General features: G+C 41.5%; 2 protein-coding genes across 2 annotated transcripts; both read left to right on the forward strand.

Annotated features, from left to right (window-relative positions):
* The first annotated feature begins 5066 nt into the window (after positions 1-5066).
* On the forward strand, positions 5067-14662 carry KRT28 (keratin 28, type I). Its single transcript, XM_005861983.2, has 8 exons — positions 5067-5577; positions 6049-6131; positions 7213-7369; positions 9610-9771; positions 9852-9977; positions 12938-13155; positions 13522-13577; positions 14319-14662. The coding sequence occupies exons 1-8, from the start codon at positions 5128-5130 to the stop codon at positions 14459-14461; spliced, it is 1395 nt and encodes a 464-aa protein (XP_005862045.1). The 5' UTR covers positions 5067-5127; the 3' UTR covers positions 14462-14662.
* Positions 14663-17021: 2359 nt separating this feature from the next.
* Positions 17022-22097, forward strand: KRT27 (keratin 27, type I). Its single transcript, XM_005861845.2, has 8 exons — positions 17022-17798; positions 18303-18385; positions 18750-18906; positions 19183-19344; positions 19421-19546; positions 21180-21397; positions 21613-21662; positions 21776-22097. Exons 1-8 carry the CDS (start codon positions 17355-17357, stop codon positions 21916-21918), a joined length of 1383 nt encoding a protein of 460 aa, XP_005861907.1. The 5' UTR covers positions 17022-17354; the 3' UTR covers positions 21919-22097.
* Positions 22098-22288: the final 191 nt, after the last annotated feature.

A 22288-nucleotide genomic window follows, 5' to 3' on the forward strand; every position in this document is an offset into this window, starting at 1 on the left:
TGCCCAATTGCCATGCAGCTTAAGAGATATTTTCCAGTGCTTTCTAACACTGTGAAATCATATCACACAAAATTGTGTAGTGCCCATCAGATGAACAGGAGAAGCACTGTCAAGCCAGGTGATGCCAATGTGACTGAAAGGACACCTCTCTTTTTGCCTTGGCCAACCCTGCCCAGTGATCAGTACTAAAAATCTGGTACTTGTAGGATCAACCCCATCACCACGTCTTCCAGCCAATAAGAACCCAAATTACATTACTTCATACTCTGCTAGTATATGGGGTGGGTAGGGGCTGGAGTTATTCTGCCCCTAAGACTACCTTATGTTCTCTGGTGGATTCCTGTATTACCCATGTCTACCAAATAGCATTCCTCAATATTCTTCCTGATTTGAGCTCCAGTTTTCCCCAGGACATGAGCCCTGGTCCCCAAGCCATTTGCTTGGAACTCCTGTTCGGTAAACCCTACCCTCTGTACCCCAAATTGATAACTGAAATCCTATTTCAATGTGAATAAATTTCCCTATAGTGAAGTTTCCATGACCTGCTTGGCACCAAATAATACCATAGTTCAAAGATTCTCCACTTAATTCATATGTCCTATTATATATGTCCCAGCCACTCTTTTGGGGGGCCAGTCTTCTGAGGTTCACTGTTGAAGTCCCAGCATGCCACATTATAAAGCCCTGAAACACATGTTGCTGGGTAAGGACTCTTAGAGCACATACTGTGCAAATATTGACTGGTGTTCAAAAACACTATCTTTTTAAAATATTTGTTATCTAACAAAGTTAACCAAGTCCCTGGAGTATCCTATATAATAAAAGGGTAATATGCAAATCGACCGAATGGTAGAACAACTGGTCACTATGACACACACTGGTCACCAGGGGGCAGATGCTCAACACAGGAGCTGCCCCCTGGTGGTCAGTGCACTCCCACAGGGGGAGCACCCCTCAGCCACAAGCCAGGCTGACGGCTCGTGAGCACAGCAGCCCACCTCCATGGCAGTACTAAGGATGTCCAACTGACAGCTTAGGCTCGCTTGGGCCTAAGCCATCAGTCAGACATCCCCCGAGGGCTCCCAGACTGCGAAAGGGCACAGGCCGGGCTGAGGGACCTGCCCCCAGTGCACTAATGTCATGCACCAGGCCTCTAGTTTTTCATAATCTGAGATAGCCATTCTCTTCATACTGAAAAGATAAGTGTGTTCATATTCAATAATACTGACTTGAGACAAATACAAATACGTTATTATAAGACTAGAGGCCCGGTGCATGAATTCATGCACTGGTGGAGTCAAGCCGGCCTGCCCTGATGAGGGTCATCAGGGGTGGGCTGGTTGGGGTGAGGGGCCATGGGTGGGGCCAGCTGGAGCGAGGGGCCACAGGCGGTTTGCTGACTGGCCCTGCCCCCGATGAGGGTGGGGGGGCCGGCTTGGGGCAGTGCTGGCCAAGGCGAGGAGCCACAGGCATTCTGGTCATTCACCGTCCAGTCAATTTGCATATTACTCTTTTATTATATAGGACTAGAGGCCCAGTGCACGAAATTCATGCACAGGTAGGGTCCCTAGCAGCTGCCAGCTGCCAGCCGGGGCCTCCCTGCCTTCATTCCGCATCACACCCTGGTGGTCAGCACACGTCATAGCAAGCAATCGAACTCCCATTGGTCAAACTCCAGAGGGAACACTTTGCATATTAGGCTTTTATATAGAGACTATAAGCCCATTGCACGAAGAGATTCATGCAATAGGCCTTCCTTCCTCTGGCTGCCGGCATCAGTTTTCCTCCGGCACCCAGGACCCAGGCCTTCACTCCGGCCGCAGTGGAGAAGGCAAGCCTCTTCAGTCTTCAGTCGTCTTCAGTCTTCAGTCATCTTCAGTCTTCGCTCCGCACCTGCGTATGCAAATTAACCGCAATCTTTGTTGGGTTAATTTGCATACTCATCCTGATTGGCTGGTGGGTGTAGCAGAGTGACACCAATTTGCATGTTTCTCTTTTATTAGTGTAGATAGTTGTTTGTTATTAAGCTTTGTCTCTTCTTCTACCCATTCATAAGCCAGGATCTCAGTGAATCAGAGTTCTTTATCTGTGTGGTGAGAAAAATCTTCATTTCTGAAAGGTCTGAATCATGGTGGTCCTGTTGTCTAACCTTTTCAATCTTCCAATATCTCCTTAAACAATTATTTATATTAAATTCTCTCTGACAAGCCCTGGGCAGGTAGCTCAGCTGATTAGAGCATTATCCTACTATGCCAAGGTTGTGGGTTCGATCTCTGGTCAGGGCACATACAAGAATCAACAGATGAATGGGTGGAACAATGAATCGATGTTTCTTCATCTCTCTATTTTTTGTCTCTCTTTCCCTTCTCTATAAAATCAATAAAAAGTATTTATAAAATATTCACAATCTTTAGAGAAATGCAAGGCAAACATTAGGGTAACTGCTATTTAAAAAATAAGACTTGGCTTGGGATGGTGAACACAATATGATATACAGATGTATTATAGATTTGTACCCTGAAACCTATATAATTTTATTAACCAATGTCACCCCAATAAATTCAATTTAAAAATAACAAAAAATAGGAAATAGCAAGTGTTGGCAAGGATGTGGAAAAATCAAAACTCTTACGCCATGTTGGTGGGAATGTAAAATGGTACAGCTGCTATGGAAAACAGTATTATGGTTCCTCAAAAATATTAAAACTAGCCCGGCCTGTCTGGCTCGGTGGTTGAGCGTCGACTTATTAACCAGGAGGTCACGGTTCGATTCCCAGTCAGGGCACATACCTGGGTTGTGAGCTCGATCCCCAGTAGGGGATGTGCAGGAGGCAGCTGATCAGTGATTCTCTTATCATTGATGTTTCTAACTCTCCCCCTCTCCCTTCCTCTCTGAAATCAATAAAAATATATTTAAATATATGTATATCAAAATTAGAATTACCATATAATTCAACAATAACGTCCAAAAGAATTGAAATCAGGGTCATGTTTCCAGCAGCATTATTCACAATAAGAGATTGAGGCAGCTATTTTCTTCCCCTTCGTGTTCCCTGCTACTAGTACAGTCCTGGTGCATCGTAGGTGCTCATTAAAATTTCCTTTCATGTTGTTATGAGTTTTATTTCAAAAAACGTAAGTTGTTATAAGAAACATGTGTTTTCTCATCTTAAAATCAGAGGAAAGAAACCTCTCTTCCTGATTCCTTGTAAGGTCCAAATGAGATAATACACAAGAAATCACTTTGGAAGCTGTAAAGCACCATATAAATGTAAGGAAATCTTGTCTTTATATTCATTGTGCTCTGGCATTTTGAAAAGCTCAATATTAAGGTTGCTTCTGATCAGGGGTTAATAATTTCTAGTTAAGGCCAAAGCAGAGGTTCAGAATCTAAGCAATATCCATTTGAAGGTGAACACTGCCCCCTGGTGGAAATAGAAGGGCAGGGGCAAGTGTGGTTAACAATGTGGGATTGCCAAGGGTGATACTGACTGCAGAGAATCCACTTACTTAAATTTATACTTCTTGCCTTTTTTGTCACAAATGCTCTTTTAGAAGTAGTTTCTTTCCATATGCAGGATATAGACACATTACATCTATAAGTTGTCTAAGTATTATTATGTACAGTTAATAATCAGGCACTGAAGAGATTTTTAATTCCTTATATACTTTAATATTCTAATTCTTTAATATTTTGATTCAGTAATCCAATAACAATTAAAAGAATAATTTTTACAATTTATACTACATGTTAATACTATTGATGACAATATGTGCCGCAGGTATATGTATTAGCATGGTTCATTTAGAGTATATATAAGATATGCTCATGATGCCAGAATCTCAAGGCCATCTTGAACATATGCCAAGTCTTCCCCTGGCATGTGCCTGGTGACTGAGCAAATTGTTTAACATTTCTGGGTCTCAGTTGATTCATCTTCCAAAAACAGGGACTGAATTACGTGAAATCTGAGGTTCTTCGCAGTAATAAAAAGATCTTACAACTTTGCCAAATTTCATTTAAAGGCCATGCTGATGCTGGTGACAAGTACTGGCTGAGCAGGCTTTGGACTGCTTCTGCCAACCCAGTTCCAGAAGACACCCTGACTGTCCTGGTGACAAACCAACTTTATACCTGAACCTGAAACCAGTCAAGTCCAACCAAGTCCCTCCTACCTTTCCACCTGCTTCACCCCCACCCTCCTCACTACTGCTTCAAGAGGAGGCTCCTTGGGTCACTTCTCCTTACTCACCTCACCTTTATTCCCAGCTTGACCTCCCCAGACCCCACCCCACACACACACACACAGTTTGTAACACAATAATAATAACAATAACAACGTCTGCTCTTCATTGACAGTTTTTCATTTGCCAGACACTGTGCTAAGTGTAATCTCCTTTAGAATCTCAACAAACTGAGGTGGAAACTGTTTTATCCACATTTTAACAATTATCTGAACCCTTTCTGCAAGCCTCTCTGGGTTCAATTGAAAAGATACTTTTAGCTGGGGGAGGGTGTTAAATAAAGGAATCAGTCAATATTTATGTTATTGTTCAAGGTAATTAGTAGATGTTAAAATCCTGGTAAGACCAGAGAAGTTACCAGGATTATATTTTTTAAAATAACACTTTTTTTGTTGTTGTTCTGGTGGGATAAAATATGTGTTTCTGTTGTTAATGGTTCTTTATATACCTCTCTGGTAATTAAGACTCTGCTGTAGCTGATGGTACCCTATTACAGTCTTACTTAACTTTTAAAATTTTATAATATCCTGTGCCAGATAATGATGGTATATTCTTAGGATCAAGATGAAAGTAAAGGATTACTCATTCAAAATTAGCAGTTAAAATAATGAACTTAATATAGAATGAACCCTATTATATGTAAGATAACAAACACCCTGAAGCAACAGCCAGAGATGGTAGACATTAATTTTTTTAGATCATCCAATTACACATAATTTCATGTTAATCTGAATGATGCCATTTTTCTTTTGGCATGCATAACTCAAATAGAAACATCCCAAATGGTGTGTATAAAAGCTCAAAGAAAGCATCAGTGCACAATATTCTGTTCTCCTTTGAAGCTACAGCTATCCACAGACAAGGAACATTTCTCATACCACCATGTCTCTCCGATTTTCTAGTGGGTCCAGGCGTATTTGCTTGCGGTCTGGACCTGGATCCGTCAGACCAGCCGGTGGAGGCGTGGGCTTTGCAGGCGGCAATGCATGTGGCAGCTCTGCTGCTGGAAGTGGACTTCCCTGTGCCTTGGGAGGGAGCCTGGGCAGTGTTTCTGGTGGGAACCAGGCTGGTGGTGCCTTTGGCAATGCAGCTTGTGCCGGCTTTGCTGGAAGCGAAGGGGGCCTCCTCTCTGGGAACGAGAAGGTGACCATGCAGAATCTTAACGACCGTTTGGCATCCTACCTGGATAATGTGCGCGCTCTGGAGGAGGCAAATGCTGAATTAGAGAGAAAAATCAAGAGTTGGTATGAAAAATATGGTCCTGGATCCTGCCGTGGACTTGATCATGACTACAGTAGATACCACCTAACAATCGACGATCTTAAGAGTAAGGTGAGAAATCGCAAACTTGAAACTATTCCAAGTATTTAAAATGAAGAATTACCTTGCAAAAGACAGAGCTACAACAAGAAATGCTTTATAACTGTTACCTGTAATTTACATTGCATTTATTTATTTATTTAGGTAAATAATTCTTCCTTTTAGTCAGAGGTAGGCACTTTGATTCAAGAATGTCCATGTAGCTTAAATGTTAATAATTTCACTATTTTTTTTATTTTGAAGTATGTTCATTGATAAGAAAGTATTATGCTCTAAAGTTATATGAGTATATGAGAAAAAAACATATATATGAGTATAACCATACCTGTAACTTTTAAAAATTAAAGTTTAAACATTTTGGTTGTTACCTAAGGGAGTCAGATTTTTATGCAAGAGTTTCATTGTGTAACATTCCTTATCTCCTGAAATAATAAATTATAAAAGCAACTTATTTGTTATGTTCTCCCTCTTGATTTCTTCTAGATTATCTCTTCCACAACGGCTAACGCCAATGTCATTCTGCAGATTGATAATGCCAGGCTGGCTGCGGATGACTTCCGGCTAAAGTAGGTGACAAAATAATCACACTCTAGAAAAAGTTCCCTGTCTATGTACTGTGTTAAATAAGCATTTCCATTTCATCCCACATAGAACGAAGTGCAACCTAAGAGATTAAAGGAAGTAATGCATGTTATAATATGATATAAAGCATGTTATAATCTTTCAATTAGCTATACTTAGAATTTATACATACTTATTACATTGCTGTGACAAAATATCACTGTATTTCTATGCCTGCCTAGAATATACACTGAGTGGCCAGATTATTATGACCACCCCATCAGTATTTCATTGACACTTCCAAAAATACTGAAAATTGAAAACTTCCTAAGCAAATACTCTCAAGGTTTTATTATTATTATTATTTGCATAACTAATTCACTTCATTGTACTGATGGGGTGGTCATAATAATCTGGCCACTCAGTGTATATTCTAGGCAGGCATAGAAATACAGTGATATTTTGTCACAGCAATGTAATAAGTATGTATAAATTCTAAGTATAGCTAATTGAAAGATTATAACATGCTTTATATCATATTATAACATGCATTACTTCCTTTAATCTCTTAGGTTGCACTTCGTTCTATGTGGGATGAAATGGAAATGCTTATTTAACACAGTACATAGACAGGGAACTTTTTCTAGAGTGTGATTATTTTGTCACCTACTTTAGCCGGAAGTCATCCGCAGCTCAGGTTTTATTATTATTATTATTTGCATAACTAATTCACTTCATTGTACTGATGGGGTGGTCATAATAATCTGGCCACTCAGTGTACTGCCAAGAGCAAAGATGTTTGTAAATATTTGTTGACTAAGTAAAAAATATTAACCAAGGTAAAATTACAAAGTGGTGTGTTTTATTTAATTGGGATATACCAGTGGAATTTGTGTGATTAGATATCTGCAGATTATCCTGCCCAGAATTGGGTGAAAGGAGAGAAGAGGGCTTTCTCTGTGTACTTTTATAATATTCGGATTCCGAACTCAATGTCTAACTTTCAATTAAAAGCAATTGAGGCATTATTGTCCTGTCTCTTGAGGTGGTCTCACTTGTGCTGATGTTCACTTAATGCCTCTCAAGGTATGAAAATGAGCTCGCCCTTCACCAGAACACCGAGGCCGACATCAATGGGCTAAGGCGAGTGTTGGATGAACTGACGCTCTGCAGGACCGACCAGGAGCTGCAGTACGAATCCCTGAGTGAAGAGATGACGTATCTCAAGAAGAACCATGAAGAGGTAGGAGCAGCTTCACTTCTAGTCACATCACAATTGCACACATTTGAAATACTTCCGGGGGACAATTAATGTATAATAGTAATTCACGCTCATTATAATAACTCAAACAATGCCCAGGCTATACAGAAAGAATTTCATTTCTCTCACTGTGCCCTTCTACTCTCATCCCTCAAGGTAATAAATGTTAGTAATTTGATCTGGATCCCTCCATTTTTGAGACCGATATAATATTCTATTTTTCTGAAAATATGACATTACTTTTGCATTAATGCAACCATCTTTCTTTCAATGACATTATTTCTTTAATTCACATAGGCTTATCTTGCGGTCAATCTTCTAGCAAAAGACCTATCAGACTAGAAAACGATGTCAATGTTCTCACTACTTAATGAGCTTATTACTATAATATTGAACCCTACACAATGATAACTCCATAATTTGACGCATAACACCAGGAAACTTCAACCCCCCCCCCCACAAAAAAAGTACTACCCCAAATGTAATTGCAAAAGTCTCCAAAATCATAGATGCCAAATTTTCTGAAAACAACCTATGACAAATGTGCCCCATCATTGGGTAGAAATGGCTAAAAAACCAAATCTACTGTCCCCAAAGAGTAAAATTATGGGAGAGGGAGAGAGAGAAGGAGTACTTCAAAAGAAAAAAATTAAAATAAAAGAGAAACAGGGAGAGGAGAGAGTGTCCCAGAGCAGGGGGTTGGAAGAGTCAGGCCACCAGAGTATCAGCAGGAGAGTGAAAAACAGACCCAGGCATTGCAGAGAGTGTGACATCAGGAAAAGAAACAATCCCAGAAGAGAAGAAATAGCAACCACAGCAGCCCAGCCAGCTGTGGGCATTAGGGTAGGAGCAGGATTCACTGTCCTCCTTAAAGACACCTAAACAAAAAGAAGGTGCCTCTGAATGCACTGAGGGTGGGAACAAAGAGCCACTGGCATCTCAACATCCCCCTGAGAGTGTCAAATTTACCACACTCACCAGTGACCAGTACCCCTAGGATAACACCAAGAAATTCCATTTTCTTTTTTTTTTAATTTTTATTTATTGATTTTTAGAGAGACATCAATTTGCTGTTTCACTTATTTATGCATTCATTGGATGAGTCTTGTATGCCCCCTGACTGAGGATCGAACTCGCAATCTTGGCATATCAGGCGGATGCTCTAACCAACTGAGCTACCTGGCCAGGGCCCAAGCAACTCAACATTTAAACTCTTTTAACAAGAAGAATTTTTTTTCACATGAATTATACACAACCCCCACCCCAAAAAATATGGAAATAACTTCAAGTTATCAGTGGTCTCCTTGGGCAATGTAAATCTTTTGCTCTTGGTGGGCACTGGCAGGCCACTGGCCTAAGGCCATAAAAATATGACTTAAGAAAGCAGAGATACCAATCCATCAAAAGCAAGTACTGATGAAAAAGGTCAGCTACCTAAGGAACTACGTCCAGGTCACTGATAAGCTGATTTGTCCAGAAATCCATTTTTTGACCAGATTAGACTATTTCATGATTCAGACTAGAACATGTCCTAGGACAGAGCGGCCACAGAGTGTAGTTACTAACAGCAGACACTCTGGAGCAAGTATGTACCACATTCTGACCCTGCGGTGTTCAAATCCCAGCCTTTCGAGTACTAAGAACCTGGGGAGATTCCTGTATCTCTCTGTGCTTCCCTTTCCTATCTGTCAAATAAGTCTAATAGCACATAACACATAACAAGGTCAAAAGACTTGAATGCGGTAATGCATGTAAACCACTTCGAACAATGCCTGGGAAGCCCTCAATAAAGGATAGCTCTTGTCCCTCCTGTAAGAGCTCCTTGTGGGCAGGGATTTTTCTTTCTTTCTTTTTTTTTTTTTTTCCTACTGCTTCATTCCCATCCAGGAGAACGCTCTCTGACATTTAGTCAATCGCTATGTGCCTAGTCACTCTCTGGTCTTTGTATCCCCGTCTCATTTTAAAATAATAAAACACTTCTCTGGGGATGCTGCCTTTTCACTGCGGTGTTGTTTGGGATTGTTTTCACTAACAGACCACTAATTCAATAGATGATCGGCATGACTCTGGGTCGAATGAGTCCATTTGAAAAAATCTTACGCCTCGCATTATACACTGGAATTTAAACCACAGTCTTTGAGACATGAAGCAACCCTTTAGGAAACTCTTCTTAAATGGTTTGGGTAAATGGCCCCTAAAGTCAGGCTCACCTTTTGCTCCAGGAAATGAAGGCTCTGCAGTGCGCGGCCGGGGGCAACGTGAGCGTGGAGATGAACGCGGCGCCCGGGGTGGACCTCACGGTTCTGCTGAACAACATGCGGGCCGAGTACGAAGACCTGGCGGAGCAGAACCGCCGGGATGCGGAGGCCTGGTTCAACGAGAAGGTGAGGAACCCCCCATCAGCTCTGCCCTCACCACCCCGAGGGTGCAGGCCCAGTGAACCCCTTTGCGCCCTGCCTTCCAGAGTGCCACCCTGCAGCAACAGATCTCCGACGACGCGGGCGCAGCCACCTCGGCCCGGACGGAGCTGACCGAAATGAAGCGCAGCCTGCAGACCGTGGAGATCGAGCTGCAGTCGCTCCTGGCCATGGTAGGTGACAGCGCAGGTCGGCCTGCATTGCGTGATCCTAACAAGTCTAGCTGAAATGCTCCCGTTTTCCCTGTTAGAGCTTTTACCTACAAATACCTCCTGGGGACAGCAGGGAAGACAGACGCTGAGACACTCAGCAGAGAGACTACTAGACAAAGCTCTCTTCCTCCCTGAGGCCACTGAGGATTTCTTTCCTGGCAGGTGCTCAGGGCCCATTTCATGAAATAGCTCCTTCCTCGGGTGGCTCATCTCAGCCCTGGATGGCAAGCAGCAGGCACTGTGCTCCACCACAAAGTTAAGTGGCAGGCTGACATCAGGCGAGCACAGGGGGCAGAGCTGGTGTGGACGCCCTCAGCATCTCCTAGTATTGATGAAAGCCTATGGAAAGCCACCTCGTGCTTTTCCTGGGGAGGTGGGGGGAGGGGGAGGAAAAGAGGGTGCATTTCTGATTCCCTGTGAGCCCTGCCAACCTCTTCATCACCAGGGGGTCCAGGACAGCAGTCCCTGGAGACCACCCAGCACTAAAACCAGCTTCCCTCTGGAGCAGCGGTTCTCAACCTGTGGGTCGCGACCCCTTTGGCGGTCGAACGACCCTTTCACAGGGGTCGCCTAAGACCATCCTGCATATCAGATATTTACAGTACGATTCATAACAGTAGCAACATTACAGTTATGAAGTAGCAACGAAAATAATTTTATGGTTGGGTCACAACATGAGGAACTGTATTTAAAGGGCCAGAAGGTTGAGAACCACTGCTGGAGTGTCAGCTGGCAGCACCCAGAAGACTGGATTTGGAGAATGATGGCACACATGGGCCCAGGGGTTCCCTGTTACCGTCAGAGGTTTCAGGCGCCCTGAGGACACCAGATCGCAACACAAAGAAAGAGCCATTATTATACAAATGAGTGCAGTAAGCCAAGAAAAAAAAAAAAGATGACTCAAAACAATAGGAAGGTTATGTTGATTTATCCACCCTAAAAAGGGGCAGTGCTTTCTTATCAGATAGCATTTAGATTGGAGACTTATTTTACCACTGATTGAATCCCAACTTAACCACCATGCCCCTCTTTTCACCTCCATCACCACTGTGGCTGGTACCCGAAACCCTCCAGACTACAGACTTTGAGCTCCTGGAACCCTCCTCTCTTCCCCATCCTCTTCTTTCCTGTAACTGGAACCCTGAGGACCTGTTCCTGCTGCTGTCCCCTGAATAGGAATCCCTCCTCTCACTTTTGTGCTATGTTGAAGGAAATGAATCACTCAGTTCCCAGGTCAGAATTTAAGCATTTTCACACAGAAACAATGATGTTAGAAAGTAGTTAGATTCTCTGCAGCCAGTATAGTACTATAGTTTGGGCTCATGAAAGAATCCACAACAACAAAACAAGCAAACAAACAAAACCTTTTTAACACACAACATAAATGAATTCTAGAATATGGCGGCATAGAACTAACTTCCATACCTGAGATTCTTTTGTCGTAGATGAATTCTAAGCACAATCTTCTGTAGTTTCGCATGCAAATCATATGTAAATTGGGAGTTGTCTAAATGGATAAAGGTTTCATATGCTTCTAACTTCCAAGTAGTTTACCAACTTCCAAGTTCATCCTGCCCTCCTTCCACCGCTATGAGCCAAACTTTACAGCAGACAGCTATGGGATAGAGATGCTGTCCCCTCTGATTTGAGACAGCATTAATAACCTTAAGAAGGAATACCATCACCAAGGAAGTTAAAGTTCTGAACAGCCAACCACACACCTCATTGACCCCTTGCCACTTCTTGACTCACCCTCCCCATTACCATCCTGGTCACCTTCCACTCCTCTGCCCCTGGAGAGCCCAGTACCACCCATGTAATGCACCCATCAGCCTCTTGGACCCACTGTCTGTCTGTCATGACAAATATTTTATAATTTCCTCTTCATAATCTTAAAATGAAGTCAATAGATAATATATTTAACAATTTACACAAAAAGAATTTTAAACCAGTGCAATGTCATAACTGCAATAAAAAGGAGAATTAAATGTATTTTAATATAAAATGTATTTAATATGTAAATACGTGGGTCCAACTCCCCTAGAGTATGTAATGAAAGAGACAGAGGCTTACACATTTCTCTGATAAATAAGTTTTGTTCTAAACAATCAGGAATTGCTCCACACGAGAAGAAAAGGGAAATGAAAGAGTGGATGGGGGTGGACACTTGGATAATAACTAATATCAGGAGAAATAATAAGCACCCAGATATATTTGTATGTGATAAGGGAAAGAGGAAAATTACTTTAATTAAAGTAGGGATCACATAACAAGACAAATTACAGACTATGGAATAGAAATGAGTAGGTATAATATTCATAAAAGTAGTGTTGAAATAATGGCCTGGACTGTGTTATTAAATATGCCTCTTGTCTTGAAATTCCACCTCTGTCAAGCTGAAATCTCCATTTCAGCTTAAGAAAAGGCCTTTGATTGACATTAGAAAATCAAGGACAGATTAGAAAAAGAAAAAAAAAACTGGGAACAGTGGTGGGGTAGATCTCTGGGGACAGTAGCAGAATAAGATTGAAAACAATAGGCAATCCCAAAATACATAAGTAATTTCAAAATATATGATTGCCAATGTTGATTTCTTATTGTGCTACCCCCAGAAAGTGTTTTAATATCTAGGTAGGTCATAATAGCAAATATTAACTAAATATCATGAATGTCCATTGGAAAAGTCTTAGGGCAAAAAGGTCATTTAGCCCATGTCAGGTCATCTAGCATGCCTCCCCCTCCCCCATCTCCAGTGAAACCAGTCACTTCCCCTTCTTCTCCACCTCCCATTTTATTGTGACAAGCCCCACAAATTTCCAAAGCTTGCCTAAGGAGCAGTACTGCCTTTTGCTGGGAAACACTCGTCTACATAGCCCTCAAAGTGGCTTCACCCCTTGCTCTGACATCTTTTACATCCTCAGAAACAGTCCCTGGAGTGCTCCCTGTCTGAGACAGAAAGCAACTACTGTGCGCAGCTGGCCCAGATGCAGGCTCAGATCCGGGCCCTGGAGGAGCAGCTGCACCAGGTCAGAACAGAGACCGAGGGCCAGAAACTCGAGTACGAGCAGCTCCTGGACATCAAGGTCCACCTGGAAAAAGAGATTGAGACCTACTGCCGCCTGCTAGATGGAGATGGAAAGTAAGTGACCCCACACATTGTCTGTTCACCTTCCATGCCTCCAAGCCTTTCTTCTTTATTCCCACAGCCGAAAAGCCTGTTCATCTCCTGCCTCTGCAGTCATCTCTTCCATATTTTGTATACCACAGCCTCTAAACCTGTGGGTTTAAAAAATCAAATGGAAAGAAGGTTGTTTTCTATCCTCTCTTTAGATGACATTTCATTACCTTCAGCTCCTGCCCCCCAAAATCTATTTTCCTTTATAAAAAACTAAGACCTGGTTTTGGCATACAAAGTTCACTTGAGTTTATGTTCACCTATCAATTCAATAAATATGTCTCAAGTGATAAACAGAAATATTAAAAAATAAACTGTTGTTTTTTACAGCTCATGCTCCAAATCAAAGGGCTTTGGATCAGGAAGCTCAGGGAATTCATCTAAAGGTAATAAAATCTAATTGTATTTCTATTGCAGCAAATACTTCTGCATTAATGGCAACTGTACACTATGGCAACAGTCTATATTTAAACAATTTAAACCAAAGTGCTTAGCTTGGAACTTAAAATATTATTTTAAATGGATAAAACTCTTCTAAACTATGGGATATCCCCCAAAAAATGTATACACACTTTAACAGCTGGTAGCTCAATTTTGAAAATGAAATGTATTTTAATAAACACTGCCTTTATAATTATTCAACATGTGTGCATACATTTTTGGGAGACCCTATATTATTATAAATCTACTAGAGGCCCGGTGCATGGATTCATGCACCAGTGGGATCCCTCGGCCTGGCTTGCAGGGATTGGGCTGAAACCAGCTGACATCCCCTGAGGGGTCCCGGATTGTGAGAGGGTGGTTCTTGGGTGACACACCCCGGAATCGGGCTCCCTCCTCTCTGGTTCTGGGTTCATCACCTGAGAACCGCAGCTGCCAAGTGACCGCAGCTTGGCAGCTCCTGCGTTGAGCATCTGCCCCCTGGTGGTCAGTGCGCATCATAGCTACTGGCCGGTTGGCCGGTCAGCTGGTCGGCCATCGGCCAGTCACTTAAGCTTTTATATATATAGATATTTATTCCCTCACCAAAAATGTACATAATATATTATATTACAACCAACAGTTGAATTCTTCGTCATACAATCTTTTAGGTTGAATACGTGTATTCATATATGTTTTACTTCTAGATTTATCCAAAACCACGCTGGTAAAGACGGTGGTTGAAGAGATAGATCAACGTGGTAAAGTCCTTTCATCGAGGATTCAGTCCATTGAAGAAAAGACATCTAAAATTACCAATGGCAAGACAGAACAAAGGGTTTCTTTCTAGCTGTCATTTTTGAGAAAAGAATAATTTGGGGAAGGATCCTGCACAACTGCATTATTCTAAATCTCAAGGAGATAATAAAAATACTTTCTACCTTAAAGATAAGTTTCTTGGGGGGAAGACCTGTTTTCTTGGTTACCTTTTACTGGAAAAGGGGTGTTCATTTTCAAATAAATAAAAAAGTTAATGTGCACTCATTTCCATTCACTCATGACTAATAAATAATGATTTAAATAATGATTTGCAATTTGTCTTGGATTCTAAGCCATCCCTGTTCTTGTTCATTTTGCCCTCTAGTGGTTTCCTGACAAAGTATGTAAAAGAGGTAAATTTGTGAGATCTGTCCTGTCTGAAAATATTTTTATTTCACCCTCCCTCATGATGAATTGTCAAAGTAGAGAACTTTGGGTTGGACAGTGCTTTCAGTTAGAATTTTTCAAAGTCACTCTTCACGGGAATCATGGCTTCCAGGGCTGTTGAGACATCAGAGCCATTCTGATTTCCCCATCAATGGCTCACAACTAGAAAGTGGCAGAACTGGGATGTGAATGCTGATATATCTGATTCAGGAGTTCAAGTTTTCCCCACCAGTGTGGCTCAGCAGTTGAGTGTCAAACCAAGAACCAAGAGGTCGCTGGTTTGATTCCCAGTAAAGCACATACCCAAGTTTTGGCCTCAATCCTCAGTGTTTCTACCTCTCTCTCCCTCTCCCTTCCTCTCCCTCTAAAAAAAAAATTAATAAAAATTTTTTTAAACAGTCCAAGTTCTTCCATGAATGGTGTTGTACTTCAGGAATAATAACCTTGGCACCCAACTGCTTAATGACCATGATAGAAAGAAAAGACTTGAAACCAGAAATCCAATGAAGGTTCTACTAACTGATTTGAAAGAAAATGATAGTGACAAGGAAAAGAGAAAAGAGAAAAATGCTTCAAGAGACACTGCAAAAGTAGATTCAAGAGGACTTACTGACCTATTATATGTGGGCTGGTAGAAAATAGCAGTTGGAGATTTCTTAGTAATCTTGAGCATGGCACAGTAATTCCACCAGCAACTAATGAAAAAAGATGCAAAAGATCAAATTTTGATGCCAAGATAATTATGTGTTGCGTTGGAAGTCAAGACAGAATATCCAAGTAGAAATGTCGGGAGGGTGTCGTAAGGTGTGGGTCTAGAGAGGGGGAAAGGACGGTGCTAAAGATGTATATTTAGAACATGCACCTGGAGCCAAAAAGGGATGAGATCACCAAGAGAGAGTGTGTACAAATCAAGAACACAGAGCACAAAATGTAAGAAATGGCAAATTTTAGAGCAAGAAACTATGAACTATGAAGAAAGAAGAGGAGCAGAGATATAGAAGTATTCTCAGAAAGCAATTATTGAAAATTCAGTAAAACTGAATTTAGTATCAAATGTGTCTAAGAGAGTGTAAGAGAAGGAATATGAGAAATGATGACTGGATTAGTGATGTGGGATAATTAGCAATCTTTGAGAGATTAATTTCATAAAGTGCTGGGACCAAATTCAGGAGTGAGTAGGAAAGGAAAAGTGGAGAAAATGAATGCAGAAAAGTTTTCTAGAAATAATGAAAGAAATGTAAAAGTACAAGAAATATGGAAATAGCTCTGGCCAGGGTGGCTCAGTTGATCAAGCGTTGTCTAGTACACCGAAGGTTGCATTCAATTCCCAGTCACGGCATATGCCCAGCTTGTGGGCTCCATCCCCAGTAGAGGGCACGCAGGAGGCAATCAATCGATGTTTTGATCTACATCGATGTTCCTTTCCTCTCTCTCTAAAAATCAACAACAACAACATTTTTTAAAAATAATAAAGTCTACCTATAATGCCACCACACAGAGGCAACCCTATTTACATTTTTAAAAGAAATCCAACACTTTTTTAAAATAATAAAGTCTACCTATTTACAGAGGCAACCCTATTTACATTTTTAAAAGAAATCCAGAAATAGAAAACATACAGGCCATAGTCTAGTCCCTTCATTTTACAGATGAGGGGACTGAGGTCCAGACAGGTAACCAATACCTTCACTTAACCTGGTTAGCAAGAGAACTTAGACAGAAAACAAGTAAAGATGAAATGGTAATTCTTCAGTTTTCATTTAAAGACCTGGTCACGTTCCTCTGGTACCATAAGCCCAAGGTCTTGAGCAGTGGTTCTCAACCTTCTGGCCTTTTAAATACAGTTCCTCATGTTGTGACTCAACCATAAAATTATTTTCGTTGCTACTTCATAACTGTAATTTTGCTACTGTTATGAATCGTAATGTAAATATCTGATATGCAGGATGGTCTTAGGCGACCCCTGTGAAAGGGTCGTTCGACCGCCAAAGGGGTCGAGACCCACAGGTTGAGAACCGCTGGTCTTGAGATTCTTTTCAACACATCAAAAAGAAAGATCATATTATCCATAGAAAACCATAAATATGATACCTCACTTGCTAGGGGTGAGGAGAATGGAGTGTTGTTAATCAAGAGAAAGAGAAACTTGTCTATGACACTTTTTTATTCTTTTAGGGATTTTATATTCCTGAAGCCTGGGAGACAGGAAGACTTACTCATACTAAATTTGAAATGCGTCACTATAATAATCTTGATAATACTCCTTCCTGTCTTATTTTGGAGATAACATACAACCCCAAGGTAACTATCCACCTACAGAAATGGACACAGTAGGGTAAAGACATTCATTAAAAAAAAAAAGTCACCCAATTATAAATAATTCATGATGAGCTGGCAAGCACCATTTTGCTAGGGGTTGCAAGGTTCATCCAGAAACACCCTGATCACGTGTATATAAAGACAAACTGAACTGTTTGAGCAGGACATTCACCAGGCAGCTTCATTCCAGGCACAAGCTTCGCTCCAGTCTGGGCACCATGTCTGTGCGCTTTTCTTCTGCATCCAGACGCCTGGGCTCCTGCGCGGGGGTGGGCTCTGTGCGGCTGTCTAGTGGGGGAGCTGGCTTTGGGGCTGGAAACACGTGCGGTGTGCCGGGCATTGGAAGTGGCTTCTCTTGCACCTTTGGGAGCAACTCATCTGTAGGAGGCTATGGCGCAGGGCTGGGCGGGGGAAGTGCTTCCTGTGCTGCCTTCCTTGGGAATGAACACGGCCTCCTCTCTGGCAACGAGAAGGTGACCATGCAGAACCTCAACGACCGCCTGGCCTCCTACCTGGAGAATGTGCGAGCCCTAGAGGAGGCCAATGCGGACTTGGAGCAGAAGATCAAAGGGTGGTATGAGAAATATGGGCCTGGCTCTTGCCGCGGTCTTGATCATGATTACAGCAGATACTTCCCAATAATTGACGACCTTAAGAGCCAGGTAAGAAACACAATGTCATGAGGGTTAAGACCCATAAGAGGATTTAGCTACATGCACACACTCACAAATATATAAGCAATCACACACAGGAAGCAGGGCTTTGCTTTCAACTTCTAATTCTCGGTACTTCGTTATTCATATTAAAAATAATGCACATTAAAAATAATTTATATTAAAATTCTAATCTTTGAACATGTCTCACTTAGCACCTGGTACAAAGTGTGCATATTGATGCTTTTGATAATATCAAAATATCAAAAACTGCCCAATGTCTCCAGCTATATATTACAGGCTTTTCTATAGAAAGAGTTTTTTGTTGTTTTTTAACTTTCTTTTCTCATGTTCTCCTTCTGTTTAGAATTTTCTTTCCCATTTTCAACAGAATCATATTATTGGAGACAGGGTGCCAGAAATATTACTATTATTTCATTGGTGACTTTCTTCAAGGAAATTTGAAAATTTAAAAAGGATTTCCTCACTCTTCACTAATTCTCCATTTATCAGATAATTTCTGCAACTACAAGTAATGCCAGTGTTGTCCTGCAAAATGATAACGCAAGACTAACAGCTGATGACTTCAGGCTAAAGTAAGTAGAGCTTAAGAGAATTTTTTTTTAATTATTTAAGCATGTCACTCTTTTATTTAGGCTCTTTGAGGTTGGCTCAATTCTTTGTTTCTATTTGTCTGTTAAATGTGTATTATAATCACTAGCCTGAATTATATATTTTACTTGGGAAATATGAGGGCCGACAGATGAATGTCAACATCACATGAAAGAAAATTTTGACTATTTCCGTTCTCTTGCTTCAGAGAAATTCATGTATGGCCTGATGGCCGATCCAAGTGAAGTTCTGAGTATATTTTAACAGTTTGACCTCAAAGCATCAAGTTCTACAGTGGCCTAAAAGGTGATGTGACTAACGGGATCCAACTTTCAAATATTTTCTGAGGTTTGAGAACGAGCAGGCCCTTCACCAGAGCGTGGACGCGGACGTCAGCAGTTTGCGCAGGGTCCTGGACGAGCTGACTCTGTGCAGGACGGACCTGGAGATCCAGCTGGAGACGCTGACCGAGGAGCTGGCGTATCTCAAGAAGAATCACGAGGAGGTAGGGGCCTCTCTCCCCCGATGCCACAACCCGCCCTCCTCCCAAACTCTAAAAATGCCTTCCAGATGACAACTGTAATGTCTGAAATCAATCTCAAGAAGGAACTTGTCAATTTCTCCATGTGGTTTGATGGTTTAAAATGTTTCTATTCGTCCCCCTCTAAAGAAACGAACCCTAAAAAAAAAAAAAAAGTGTCTAACTGTATGGATCATGTCTGTCTGGCTCCTTTAAAAACATTCAGATCCTAACTAACACGGTTTAACTAATCGGTTCCAGGAAATGAAGGCTCTGCAGTGCGCCGCTGGGGGCAACGTGAACGTGGAGATGAACGCGGCGCCCGGGGTGGACCTCACGGTTCTGCTGAACAACATGCGGGCCGAGTACGAAGACCTGGCGGAGCAGAACCGCCGGGATGCGGAGGCCTGGTTCAACGAGAAGGTGAGACCACGCTAGGGCGCGCTGACCTGGCCCCGGGAGGGCAAGCATCACCCTGACATAACTCCCGACGTTCCAGAGCGCCTCGCTGCAGCAGCAGATCTCTGACGATGCTGGGGCCACCACCTCCGCTCGAAATGAACTTACTGAAATGAAACGTACTCTTCAAACCCTGGAGATTGAACTTCAGTCCCTCTTAGCAATGGTAAGTAAAAAATTACTAAAAATAATAATAATAATAAGTGTTTGCTTTAGAAGTTAAATATTTCAGAGAGACTTTTCTTCTACACAATACTTACCCATTCATTATTATGCTTGAAATAAGGCACATCTGCACTTTGCACAGTAGATTCCTCTCTGCCTGAAAACTATATCTAGATGCTAATTATTATGAAACATTAGAAATTAGCAAGTATAGTTATTTGGGGGGCACTCGTAAAAGAAATAGTTTTACCATGAATCTTCTCTCCCAAGACAAAAGATCAGAAACCACTGTCCGTGGAGTGCAGAAATATGTTTGCTCCGCACCTAGCTTCTTCATCTAGCATTCCTTTTGCCCACTTAATTAAGAGCACTTACAAGTTCCTTTTTAAGTGGCACAAACAGGAAGCAAAGTAGAGGCATGAAGGTTGCCTACAAAGCTGAACACGCATGATGATAATAACAACCTTATTTATTAAGGGTTTGCCCAGCACTTTCACCCACACGAGTCCACAATAGCTCTGGGGCTTAGGCAGGAAAGACTTTGTAATTCCTGTCATTATTTCCAAAAGGAGAATCTGAGATTCAAAGAAGTTAAGCCGTTTTCCCAGAGTCCCACAGTGGGATATGAAGGAACCATAACTTCTCTCCAAGTTTTCTAATTCCCAAGTCTAAACTTTTTTCCACAGTGGCTAGTAAACCCCCAGATTTATCCACAAAAGAGGCTATAATTGTATATAAAATTAGGACTTTGTATAAAAATCATTGCAGATGAATGGGTAAGACATTCTCATCTTTATTCCGTGTAAAATTATAGCAAGCATCCATCCCTCTGTGGGTTTATATAGAAACCCTATATAAACCCATGTGGATCCACAAGCCAATGAATCAAAGGATTTAAAGACGAAAAGGTCATTCTTTTCTTTGGGTCATTCTACTTCTGGAAAGTATCTGCAGGTCACTACAGGATTATTTTTTCATAGAAGAGCTGCAGTCCTCATGAGACAAGGCTGTCACATGATTAGAAATGAGGTAACAAAGTTTAGGGGAACTTTTATTCTGGGGGGAAGTGGCAAATTGTGTCAGACTCTCCAAGCACAGGCTATATTGGGTGAGTGGGGGGAGGGGGGGGAATCTTTACACTGTGCCCTGTAAGGAAACAACTTCATCTTTGCTAACACTCCTGGGTATGTGAGTAACATTCAACAGCAACTGTGTTATTCTCACAGATAAAAATAGTATGACATATAATAAAGGCAACCATTAATATTGAACGAGTGGAGCCCTAACTGGTTTGGCTCTGTGGATAGAGTGTTGGCCTGCGGACTGAAGGGTCCCGGTTCGATTCCGGTCAAGGGCATGTACCTTGGTTGCGGGCACATCTCCAGTAGGGGGTGTGCAGGAGGCAGCTGATCGATGTTTCTCTCTCATTGATGTTTCTAACTCTCTATCCCTCTCCCTTCCTCTCTGTAAAAAATCAATAAAATATATTTTAAAAAAATATTGAACGAGTAGAATCGTTTGAGTAAATATTATTTGCATTACATGAAGATAACTCTCTTAAATATCTATGTGCTTTGCCTTACGCTAAAACAACACTGTGACATTTTCTACTAAATTGTCTTACTGACCCATAGAAACAGTCCCTGGAGTGCTCCCTGACAGAGACGGAAGGCAACTACTGTGCGCAGCTGGCCCAGATCCAGGCTCAGATCGGGGCCCTGGAGGAGCAGCTGCACCAGGTCAGAACAGAGACCGAGGGCCAGAAACTCGAGTACGAGCAGCTCCTGGACATCAAGGTCCACCTGGAAAAAGAGATTGAGACCTACTGCCGCCTGATAGACGGAGAGGATGGGTAAGGACTGCTTTCATTGAGAAAACAATTGATTTTAAGGTTGTTAACTATTTTTTAAAATCAAGTACAAAGTATCTCTGACCTACATCATGTGTACCTAAACTTCTACTGTTATTTAAGAATCCAATGCTCTCCCATGCTAAATCAATATTTTTCCGTTTCCTCACCAAAACACAGAGTGAAATTATTAATAGGAGCTCTCTATATTTTTACAGCTCTTGCGTTAAATCAAAAGGCTATAAAGGACCAGGAAATCAGATAAAAGGTAAACAAAAGCGGGGTTGAGCATTCAGTGTTTATTTGTATATGTTCCAAATGACAAGTTATTTCCTCTTTATGAATTTGAGAAATCTTACCAATTCATGTGTGTCATTCTAGAGGCATCTAAAGGCACCGTGATTAAAACAATTGTTGAAGAAATAGATCCTCGTGGCAAAGTTCTCTCGTCCAGAGTTCAAACCATGGAAGAGAAATCCACCAAAGTCAACAACATGAAGAGTGAACAGAGGGTGCCTTCCTGAGCCCCAAAAGAACGGCCTTAAATTAAAAAGTCAAATTGAAGCTGGATTCCTAAATAAGGGCCCTCTTATGTCTCTGCTTTCCTTCCAGTGAAGGAAGACAAATTCTTCTTAGAGTAGTAACATTCCTTTGGCTTTCTCTGTGGTGGGGTTTCAATAAAAGTTTTTCCTGTTGCAAGTCATCTTCACTGGTTCTGGTCAGTCTTTGCATTGTAAACTTAACCCCCAGTTGGAACTGAATTTTGTTTTTAATTTCTTCTATTTAATTCAATGACCTTCAGAAATTAGGAGTAAAATTAACAGGCAAACTAGGTGGAGTCTTTTTCGCATTTCTGTGAAGTTTTACATTGTCCTTCCTTGTAAAAATACGTGT

Source organism: Myotis brandtii, unplaced genomic scaffold, assembly GCF_000412655.1.
Source record: "Myotis brandtii unplaced genomic scaffold, ASM41265v1 scaffold157, whole genome shotgun sequence".
Taxonomy (NCBI): Eukaryota; Metazoa; Chordata; class Mammalia; order Chiroptera; family Vespertilionidae; genus Myotis; species Myotis brandtii.